The sequence below is a fragment of the Rutidosis leptorrhynchoides genome, chromosome 8 (genome assembly GCF_046630445.1).
Source record: "Rutidosis leptorrhynchoides isolate AG116_Rl617_1_P2 chromosome 8, CSIRO_AGI_Rlap_v1, whole genome shotgun sequence".
In the NCBI taxonomy this organism is placed as follows: domain Eukaryota; kingdom Viridiplantae; phylum Streptophyta; class Magnoliopsida; order Asterales; family Asteraceae; genus Rutidosis; species Rutidosis leptorrhynchoides.
Window position 1 is genome coordinate 204812367 of NC_092340.1, and position 12778 is coordinate 204825144.

General features: G+C 30.2%; 1 protein-coding gene across 1 annotated transcript; it reads left to right on the forward strand.

The window, feature by feature from the left end:
- Positions 1 to 462: 462 nt before the first annotated feature.
- LOC139861108 (aldehyde oxidase GLOX-like) lies at positions 463 to 2067 on the forward strand. Its single transcript, XM_071849410.1, has one exon. The coding sequence runs from the start codon at positions 463 to 465 to the stop codon at positions 2065 to 2067; it is 1605 nt and encodes a 534-aa protein (XP_071705511.1).
- The last annotated feature ends 10711 nt before the right edge of the window (positions 2068 to 12778 follow it).

A 12778-nucleotide genomic window follows, 5' to 3' on the forward strand; every position in this document is an offset into this window, starting at 1 on the left:
TACCCATAACTTTAGCTTTCTATTTTTACATTTTTACCAAATCCGAAACAACCCAAACGCGTTAAATGGTTCCTATAAGTTTTACAACATTCCGTCTAGCTTCACTATACCCTCAATAATATGTTCAAATGCCCATAACCAAAAAACCACCTCAAACAAAGATTAAAATATAAGTCGAAACACTAGAGTTGACAATCAACCTGCAGTTTTTGAATTTGAAGTTACAAAACATAAAACATTTGGAGTTTGTCAAAGGTAATTCTTATTTATCATATCGTTCATTGAATAGTTTTGCTTTTGGTTGATTTTAATAAATAGATTAAAGTATGTTTATGTTATGTTCTAAAATGAAATGAAATGGGTATATACATTAATGCTACGTACGTTACTAATTACTTTCCTCTAAACCAAACAGATTTTGCATGTTCTGAAACTGAAACAATCTGTTTTTTGAACAGGACTATGAAACAATCAAGATTATTTCTTCTATTGCTTATAATCTGGGTGGTGCTTAAGGAATCACGGTCAGATCTCCCGGGCACATGGGAACTACTTGTCTCCAATGCCCGGATCGCTTCCATGCACACAGCGGTCACTCGTTTCAGTACAGTTGTCCTTCTTGATCGCACTGACCTTAGCCCAACCGAAGAGCGCAATGACCGATACCATTGTCGAAAACACACACTAGACGACCCGAGTGCTACACAAGACTGCTATGCTTACTCGGTCCTGTACGATCTTAGTAACAATTACTTGTTACCGTTAATGGTTGTTACCGACACATGGTGTTCGTCTGGACAATTTCTTCCAGATGGGACCCTCTTACAAACCGGAGGTGATAACGACGGTTTCAAGAAGATACGTAGGTTTAAACCTTGTGAAAATCGGCTTTGTGATTGGGAAGAACTTGAAAATATTGAGTTAGCTGAAGGTAGATGGTATTCTAGTAATCAGATACTACCTAACGGATCCGTTATTATTGTTGGTGGTCGTGATGCGGTTGGCGTCGAACTTTTTCCTCAACAAAATGGTCCGAGGGTTGTGAATTTTCCGTTTCTTGAAGAAGCGAAAGATGACCAAGTGGATAATCTTTACCCTTATGTTCATCTTCTACCAAATGGTCACTTATTTGTGTTTGCTAATAACAAGTCTGTATTATATGACTATACAAATAATGTTGTATTGAAAAGGTACCCGGAATTAGAAGGCGGCCCACGTAATTACCCGTCTGCAGGGTCATCAGTTATACTTGCGTTAACGAGGGATTATTCATCTGCAACGATTGTTGTTTGTGGGGGAGCAGAGTACAGAGCTTTTAAAGAGAACAAAACGGGGGCTCCGGCTCAAAAAAGTTGCGGTCGAATTGAGGCAACCGCAAAAGATCCGGTTTGGGAAATGGAGGACATGCCGTTTGGTCGGATAATGGGCGATATGGTGATGCTTCCAACGGGTGATGTTTTGATCGTAAACGGCGCACAAGCCGGTAGTCAAGGGTTTGAAATGGCGTCTAAACCATGTTTGAATCCGGTCTTGTATAAACCTAATGAACCATTACGCTTGCGTTTTGTGACGCAAAACCCTGGTTCAGTGCCGAGAATGTATCATTCTACGGCTAATTTGCTTCCCGATGGCAGGGTTTTGCTCGCGGGAAGCAACCCACATTCTTATTACAACTTTAGTACTGAGTTCCCTACCGAATTAAAAATCGAAGCATTTTCACCCGAGTATTTGTCTCCCGAGAAAAAGATTATGAGGCCAACAATTATTGGGTTGCCGGAAAAGATACATTATGGAGGTCGTTTCGATATACTAGTGATGTCTGGGTTCCCTATGGCGGTTGTACCAGAAGTAAACATTGCGAGTGCGCCTTTCGCGACACATTCGTTTTCACAGGGTCAGAGACTAGTGAAATTGATGGTGTCAAGTGCGATATCGGGTTTTTTGGGTGAATATAGATTCGAATGTAAGGCACCACCCAACGGAAAGGTAGCACCACCCGGGTATTATATGTTGTTCGTCGTAAACATGGGTGTACCTAGTGTCGCAAGATGGGTGCAGTTGGCTTGATTTCAGTTTATAAAAACTGGTGTTTAAATTGGATTAAAGATTTATTCTTGTAATTGAAATTTATTCTTACTATATTTACTTCGTTTGTAAAGCAACAGTTATGTGTGGCATAACTAATTGATCATGTTTGATATATATTCGAATTGAATTAAAGCTTTGTTATTTTCATTTAGCAAAACAGAAGACTTGTTAAAATGTATGAGCTCTCTAGCTAGATGATTCAAATGTATTGTGCAGACTTTGTTTAAAATAGTCTATTAAACAGAAATAGGAGTTTAAAAAAAAAGGTTCTCTCTCAATTTAAACTCATTTAAAGCAATAGGTATTTGTAACTCAAGCTATTAAGGTAACTCAAGCTATTAAGGAGGAGTAATGATAAATTGGACCACTTTTCATTCCATTTGAAACACCCAATTATAGTACTAACCTCTCTATTAAAGCCCATTTTATACGCTTGCAACAACAATCAGAAAGCAGTTGATATAGCTAGTCTGCAAATTTAGATCAAGATTTAAAACGGCAGCTAATATTGGCTTTCTTCCTTGAAATAAAATCTCCAAATTCCAAAACTTATGTTTGGGTGTAAATGATGATATTAGGAAACCTTTGATTAAAAGGTGTATTTTTACTGATATTTGGAAACTAATTAATAATGTATATGAATATGATTAGGTGATATATATTTTAATAAATAAATATTTTATTTAAAGTTTAAAAGTTACGTATCACTAATATACTTTTATTTCTGTTTGTTTTGATGTAGATTATATTAAAATACTAGTATAGGTTATAAACTTATTGTTTATTTATCATTATTAACATATATAAAATTTTGACCAGATAAACTTTTGTCAAGCTAATTACGCCTGATGAGTTGGCGCATAAATGATATCTTGGTAAAATTTTATTGGTTGAGAAGAAAGTTAGTAAGATTATATACTCCGTATAATTTTGTGTAATTTCGTTGAGAACACTTATAATGAGACGTATGATAATGATTGATGATCCATACACAAGCAACTTTTAGCCGTACACCACCAAATCTGTTTTTAATGCAACTGATCAATCCTAAATTATATGCTAAGATCTAATTTAGGAGTTGAATGCAATGAGGGGTGGATGGTGCTGTTGATAATGTTTTTGGGACCTTATGATCGTCTTTCACTTAGATTCAAGTGATCCATCACCATGTCCCGGTCTTGATCGAATTACCTTGGTTTGATTATGATTAAGGCTTGGGCGTGTTCACAAGCGAACCATAAAAACATTTGTGATGACCCGGGAATTTCCGATCAAATTTAAACTTGATCTTTATATGATTTCGATAAGATAAGCAAAGTCTATAATATCGAGTCTTAAGAAAATTTTGAACTGCTGTCATACATTCAGTTAACCATTGACTACTCTCGATGATTCGCGAACCACTAATTTTAAATAGATACATATATATTTAAAAATATGAATATATAATATTAAATTGAAATATAAGTAATATATGATTTAAGTTGTAAGAACTGAATTATTAATATAACAAACAACATAATAAAGTTGTTATTTAAAAATAATCTATATATATATATTTATAAATATATATATATATATATATATATATATATATATATATATATATATATATATATATAAAGTATATTAAATATAATAATTATACGATTGTAATAATAGTTTATGAGATCGATCATTATTAAACATGTTTAAATACAAGTTAAATATATATTTAAGTGAGTGATTACAACAGTAGTCTAATAACTTAATATCATAATATTCCATAGTATCTATTTAATATTATAAAAGAAAAACGAACCTAATGGCTATGTTGTTTGTGATGTATAGATTCATTATTATTTTTACCATTAAAATTATTATTAATATTATAAACATTAATATAAAAATAACATAATTTATTATTATTATTAGTAATATCAATTATAATATTGTTATTAATAATTATTATTATCATTATTGTTAAGATTATTATTATTATTATTAGTATTATTATTATTAATATATTTATTAATAATAACTATAAATAGAATATAAATATAAATACAATTATATATCAGATATATCTTACGGATTCAGTTACACTTTCCATCACAATTTATCCAGATTTTGTTTTTGTCTAGAATTAATTATATATCAAAACCAAATCGTACGATTCTGTTTAAAGTTGTTTAAATTTTTCTTCCTTATTAATATATGCACTATGAACTAACCTGTAAAATCCACACGCTATAAAACAATTGATTTTTATGATTGTTGGCAAATTGGTTCGAGTTTTCACCTTCATTATTCATTACAAGTCACATTTAACAGCTTTTAAATTGTTGAATTTAACAGAAAAGCAAGAATACAGTCGAACACTCTGTACGTGCTTTTTTTTAAAAACCTCGAATTCAAACGATTTTGCAAAATCTAAAAATACAGTTTTGATGAGAATCAATTACTCAAACTGTCTGTAATTTTTTAAATTTCAATTTATCGAATTGATTGTGTATTTACGAGTCAAACTTTTATATCAAAAATTCAAACGAACGAACAATGATTAAATTCGAGTTCGTTTTTATGTGTTTGATCCAATTGATGTTTGAGGAAGTTTCTAGGATAGATTTGAGATATATTTCGTGTTATAAACTTTGGCTAAAACGTTCCAGAAATCAAAAATCGAAATTGAGTTCATCATGTTCATATGCGTAATACATCAGGTCTGTTTAATTTTTTTTATTTTTGGTTCATATAATCCATCTATCCTAGAACGTTTATGCATCAATTTCCAATATAATTTAAATCTTAAACACTGAATTGTAAACGGGTTTGATCCTTGGTCATTTCTGTTTGGGAAGTAGAAGGAGATAGAAGATGGAAGCTTAATGTATTCGGGTTATAATTAATTGTGGGTATTATAAATCAGAAAACGAACAATGGCTCAATGGTTTACGAGTTTAGTTGTGTATAGAGGAGTCGTGGGTTCGAGGCTGAACAGCAACACATTTTTTTACCATTTTATTGAGGTAGTCATCTATATATTTATCTATTATCAATTTTATTATTATTATTATTATTATTATTATTATTATTATTATTATTATTATTAATATTATTATTATTATTATTATTATTATTATTATTATTATTATTATTATTATTGTTATTATTATTATTATTATTATTATTTGTTATTGTTGTTATTATTATAATTATTATTTGTTATTGTTATTATTATTATTAGTAGTATTAATACTATAGTTATTAACATTATTATTATTATTATTAATATAAGTATTATGATAAAATTATCATGTAATATGATTATATCTACGAATATGAGAATTATTATTATTATCACTAATAGTTGTATTTTGTTATTATTATAATTACGATTAGGATTATTATTATTATTATTATTATTATTATTATTATTATTATTATTATTATTATGAAAATAATATAAATTATCATTAATTTTATTAATATTAGTATTAGTAATACTTTTGTAACTTTTAGTATTATTATGTTTATTATTAAACAAATGTATCAATAATAACAATATCATTATTTTTAATAAGGTTAATATTATTATTATTAGTAAATCATTAATATCATAACTATCTCAAACAGAAAAAATTAATATTTTTACAAATACTATTATTAATATCATTGTTGCTATCACTAATAAGGTTATTATTAACATATGTATATTATTAATGTTGTTATCATTAATTTTTTTACTAATATTAACTTAGTATAATAAAACTAGTATTTTGATAAACAAACTAAATACATACATAAATATACACATTTAACACATATAACATAACAAACTTTAATATCTTTATATATAAAATGAACATATAAAACATATATATATATATATATATATATATATATATATATATATATATATATATATATATATATATATATATATATATATATATATATGTGTGTGTGTGTGTGTGTGTGTGTGTGTTCAATTACAAAAAATGTATATTAATAAATATACAAATGTTATAGGTTAGTGAATCCGAGGCCAACCCTACATTGTTCAGTTGTTCAATATAGTCATATGTATTTTTACTACAAAATACATTAGATGAGTTTCGTTTGCTCCCTTTTACTCTTTACATTTTTAGGACTGAGAATACATGCGCTGTTTTTACAACTGCTTTATTAAATGCTTTTGAAATATATTTTGAACTGCGAATACATGCAAATGCTTTATTAACTGTTTTACAATATTTATATGCGTGAGTTTCATTGCTCCCTTTTTAATTGGTTTGCAATTTACATTTTTAGGCTGGGAATACATGCGCTGTTTTATAACTGTTTTATGAAATGAATACAAATACTAAAACTGATTTTGCGTGAGTTTCATTATTTCCTTTTTAAATGCTTTCGCAATATATATTTTGGGACTGAGAATACATGCGCAGTTTTTATAACTGTTTTACGAAATAGACACAAGTAATTGAAACTACATTATATGGTTGAATGATCGAAATCGAATATGCCCCTTTTTATTTAGTCTGGTAATCTAAGAATTAGGGAACAGACACCCTAATTGACGTGAATTCTAAAGATAGATCTATCGGGCCCAACACGCCCCATCCAAAGTACCGGATGCTTTAGTACTTCGAAATTTATATCATGTCCAAAGGAGGATCCAGGAATGATGGGGATATTCTAATATGCAAATTGTGAATGTCGGTTACCAGGTTTTCAATCCATATGAATGATTTTTGTCTCTATGCATGGGACGTATGTTTATGAGAATTGAAAATACGAAATCTTGTGGTCTATTAAAATTATGAAATGATTCTTTATGATAAACTAATGAACTCACCAACCTTTTGGTTGACACTTGAAAGCATGTTTATTCTCAGGTTTGAAAGAAATCTTCCGCTGTGCATTAGCTCAATTTAAAGATATTACTTGGAGTTATTCATGACATATTTCAAAAGACGTTGCATTCGAGTCGTTGAAGTTCATTAGAGATTATTATTAAGTAAATGGCAGATTAGGTCATTTATAGTTTGGATATTATGAAATGGTATGCATACCTGTCAACTTTCAATGAAATGAAAGATTGTCTTTTAAAAACGAATGCAATGTTTATAAGATGTATCATTTAGAGGTCAAGTACCTCACGATGTAATCAACTATTATGAATCGTTTATAATCAATATGGACTTCGTCCGGATGGATTAGGACGAGTCTTGACAGTTCGTATCAGAGCGGTGGTCTTAGCGAACCAGGTCTGCATTAGCGTGTCTAACTGAGAAGTCGTTAGGATGCATTAGTAAGTCTGGACTTCGACTGTGTCTGCATGTCAAAAGTTTTGCTTAGCATTTTTGTCGGGAATCATCTGTTTATCATCCTTAGAAAATTACCTGCTTATCATTCTTAGTCTAGACACATCTTACTGTAATGATTGCATGAATAGTGTATAGACAAAAATTCGTATCTTAGCGTATCTGCTAATTCATATCTTAACATATCTATTACTGTAGACTTTGCCTGAAAACTTTCGTAGATTCCTCCGTAACTTATGGGATTTTAGTATTATATATACATATGTAAATTATGTATTGCAGGGTACTAAACTACATCCTATAATCTAATTCTTATCGAAAATTCTTCATCTGATCGTACGAGATGAACCCCTCTGTAACGTCCTCCCAATAGGGTCTGGAAGGAACGTCACTAATACAAAACATACCAACATATTATAATAAACGAGAACAATACTAAATGATGAATTTAACTTTAATGAGTACGCAGCGGAAAATGAAATGTCGTTACAATGACAGGAATAACAATATCGTAAATGTTCACATGCAGAAGTAATAAATGCAATATCTCTTGATCCTATGTCCAAGTAGCATCACATAAGCAGTAAGTATAAGAGCTTGAATCAAACAGCACCTGAGACAAAACATGCTAAAGTGTCAACCAAAAAGGTTGAGTGAAGTTCATAGGTTTAACAAAAATTTTGTCGTTGTTTTAGACCACAAGATTTAGTTTGTAAAGTTGATCTCCCGCAGGATCAAAAAGTTATACCAATGCGTGATATTTAGACTAAACGTTCAAGTTTGCCCCATGACAAGTTGTGTCTGTCCTTGTCGGTTTAATTTCATTATTAAGTAATACAAAGACTTAGTCAAATGTATCGGGGACGTTACTCCCGATAGGCCTACCCCCAATAATTAAGCATGCAGCAGCAATTAAAAATATCACTGTAGGGACTTAGTCGGACATAGCCGGGTATAGCATAGTTTAACAGTTTGGTACTTGTGTCTAAAGTGTAAAAAGTAAAAACAGCATGTGTCTCACCCCAAGTAAAAGTAAGTAAGTTTGCTAGCAATTAAAGAGGGGCTATGAATTCACCTTAGTAAGTAGAGAGAGAGTTATTTCTCGGAATAAAGAGTTGAACGAGTGAGCAGGAAAGTCAACCTATTGACATTTAAGAGTAGTTAAGTGTTTTGCCCATGTTTAAGTTTAAGTATGTGTTTGTTTTACTAAGTTTCTATTCCTAGTAAGTTACTATTTTTATAAAGTTTCCATTTTTAGAGAGTTTCTTATTTTACTAAGTTTCTATGACTAGAGAGTTTCTACTTTTATCAGTATTTTCCATTTTAGGATACTTGCCGTATTAGATAAGCTTCCAATCACCCCTTTCCCTTCGAATGGCTAATTTAGATCTAGGGGCTTGAGCCATAGGACCCTTTAAATCGGAAATCCAAACCCTCTGCCTAGAATCTCATAGAAACCATTCGTCAAGAAAGTTCGAAGATCTATACATCTCTAATACATATCCCAAAATGTTTTTATGTTACAGTATAAGTAGTAGGTTATAGGTGCTAGTAATAGTAATAGTGTATACATGTTATTTATTTTATTTTTAATTGCATATAATTTATAACATTATTTACATGTTTCGGTAAAAATAATAACCGAAGTAAAAAGTAAAAAGTAAAAAGTAAAAAAAATAAAAAGTAAGAAAAGAATACTTACTAGTAGTAATTCTTCAAAGAGAGAATGAGAGAAATTTTGGTGTGAGTTTGAATGAGAAATGAGGGGTATTTATACTTGAAAAAATTAGGTAAAAAGAATAAAATAATTAAAAGAAAAAGAAATATTTTAATTCTTAATGGGATTTTAAAATTAAAAAATATTAAATGTTAGGTCATGGGATAATGCACAAAATAAAATAATAAAAGTAGTTTTTCCATTAAAATTTTTAATTAAAAAGTAATTTATTTATTTATATTTTTTTTTCATTTATTTTAAGGATTTTTTTTATAAATAAACAAATTGATTTAATGCTTTTCCAAGAATATTTGTCAATAATATTTTTTTTTATTTTTATTTTTATTTAATTAATAAATACAAATTTTGCATAAAAATAATAAATAATTCGGTATTTTGTATTTTTAATAATAATTATGATTTTAATTATTAAACTATAGTTTTAGTAAGTTTGTAAATATTATTACATTTATATATAATTAGATTTATTATATAGTTAAATATATAATACATTAACTAAATAATAAAAGTGATACAAAGTTTATATACTTAGTTAAATTATGTCAAATTATATAAATTAATAATATATTATTTATTTAAGCGTACATTGTTGACTAAAAATTATTATTCGGTTACTATTTAATTGTATATAACAACCCTTAATACTTATAGTCAGACATATAACCCTATGGTTAATTCAGTCTTGGGCAATTTAGTAATAAAGTCTATAGTGATACATTCCCACTTCCACTGCGGAATATCGGGTTGTGTCAACAGACCAGAAGGCTTTTGATGTTCAGCCTTGAATTTCAAACAAGTGAGACACTTACTAACATAAGTAGCAATGTCGGCTTTCATATTAGGCCACCAATAGAATTCCTTCACATCGTGGTACATCTTACTGGAACCCAGATGAATAGAATACCTAGTCTTATGCGCTTCATCCAAGACTAGTTCACGGGGATTACCGAAGCGAGGAACCCAAATTATGTTGCCAAAGTACCGTGTACCATTAGCTTTCACTTGGAGTTGGTTCTCGAAACCGATAGGTCCTTCACCTTCGATAAGTGTTGGTTTAATAGCTTCCAGTTGAGCTTCGCAGATTCGTGATATAAGATTTGATTTGATTTTCAGGTTTAAGGCACGAACACGTTTAACATCGTCTTTTTGACTAAGGGCATCGGCAACTACGTTTGCCTTGCCAGGATGATATTCCATCTTACAGTCATAATCGTTCAATAACTCGAGCCATCGGCTTTGCCTCATATTCAGCTGTTTTTGATCAAAGATGTGTCGAGGACTTTTATGGTCAGTGTACACCGTAAACTGGGTACCATATAGATAATGTCTCCATATCTTTAATGCAAATACCACGACACCTAACTCAAGGTCATGTGTGGTATAGTTCTCCTCGTGTTTCTTCAACTGTCTAGATGCGTAGGCAATAACCTTTTCACATTGCATTAAAACACAACCAAAGCCTTGCTTTGAGGCATCGTAGTAAACAACAAAATCATTAGTACCTTCAGGTAAAGATAGAATCGGAGCTGTGGTCAACTTCTCTTTCAGAATCTTGAAAGCAGATTCCTGTTCTTCGGACCACTCAAACTTCTTCCCTTTTTGAGTTAGCTTCGTAAGAGGTTTGGCAAGAAGGGAAAAATCCTTTATGAATCTCCGATAATAACTGGCAAGTGCCAAAAATTGACGAATATGCTTCGCAGTCTTTGGTATCTCCCAGTTCTGGATAGCGGTAATCTTAGCTGGATCGACATGTATTCCATTACTATCAACAACGTGTCCGAGGAATTGTACGGTTTTGAGCCAAAACTCGCACTTAGAAAACTTAGCGTAGAGTTGTTCCTTTCGTAAGAGTTCAAGAATCACGCGCAGATGTTGCTCATGTTCCTTCTCCTCTTGGAGTAGATCAAAATGTCATCAATGAAAACAATGATGAATTTATCGAGATAAGGTTTGCAGACACGGTTCATGAGATCCATGAAAACGGCAGGAGCATTGGTCAAACCAAAAGGCATGACACATAATTCATAGTGCCCATAACGAGTATGAAAAGCAGTGAAAGGACCCGTTCATATACATTATAAACGATTCACAATAGTTGATTACATCACAAGGTATTTGACCTCTATATGATACATTTTACAAACATTGCATTCGTTTTTAAAAGACAAACTTTCTTTACAACGAAAGTTGACGGCATGCACACCATTTCATAATACATCCATAACAATGACTCGAATGCAACGTCTTTCAAAATATGCCATGAATGACTCCAAGTAATATCCTTAAAATGAGCTAATGCACAGCGGAAGATTTCTTTAATACCTGAGAATAAACATGCTTTAAAGTGTCAACCAAAAAGGTTGGTGAGTTCATAGGTTTATCATAACAATCATTTCAATATATTAATAGACCACAAGATTTCTGTTTATAAATATATGTACACTCGCAAGTGTATAAAAGTATTCTATAAGTTGTAGGCACCCGGTAACAAGCCTTAACGTTCATGTTTTACCCTCTGAAGTACACCAGATCAGGTGTGTTTAAAATAACCTCGAAGTACTAAAGCATCCCATAGTCAGGATGGGGTTTGTCAGACCCAATAGATCTATCTTTAGGATTCGCGCCTACCAGTCATACACCAGTAGTTATAGTTACCAAGCTAAGGGGATATTTCTGGTTTAAACCCACGTAGATTTAGTTTTAGTACTTGTGCCTATTTTGTAAAACATTTATAAAAAAACAGCGCATGTATTCTCAGTCCCAAAAATATATATAAAAGGGAGCAAATGAAACTCACCATACTGTATTTCGTAGTAAAAATACATATAACGTCATTTAACAAGTGCAAGGTTGGCCTCGGATTCACGAACCTATATTAATTATATATATTTATATGTTGGTCAACATTTGTCTAACAATTTTTGGTCAAGTCATAGTGTACCACAATCCTAATGCTCGAAACTAATATGCAAAAGTCTACAAAAGTCAACTTGACCTAAAATGACTTCTAAAATTTATACGTGTTTATTATATAACTTAACTATAGTCGTTTTATATATTTAAATATATTTATTAGATTTTATAATAATAAAAGTCATTTATTAATAAAAATTTATATTAACGTTTATATATGATAAAATATACTTTTATATATCTTAAGTAGTAAAATTTATAAAGTTCACTTAATATCGTAAAACTATAGTGGTAAGTATTATTAATGTAATTATATTACGCGTGGTGAAAAATATCTTTGTATCCCCTATTTATTTGATAAAATAATATTGATCATAATAATAATAAGTAAAAGCTGTATTATTTTGTAATAATAATTATTATTATTCTATAAAAAAATAACAATATTTATATTTACTAAAAATGGTATTATGATAAAATGATAATACTAACATAATAGTAATAATGATATTTTATAATAACAATGATATTTCTATTAAAAAAATAACGACGATAGTAATAATAATCATTTTAACAATAATACTAAAATTCAGTTGACTATAACTTCTAATCCGTTCATCGAAACCATTCGATATCTAAATGTAAAGTTCTTAATTTTTCGCTAGATTTCCAATGACATGCATATCATATACCGTATCTCAGTAGCATATGTATCTAATTCAGGATTCAA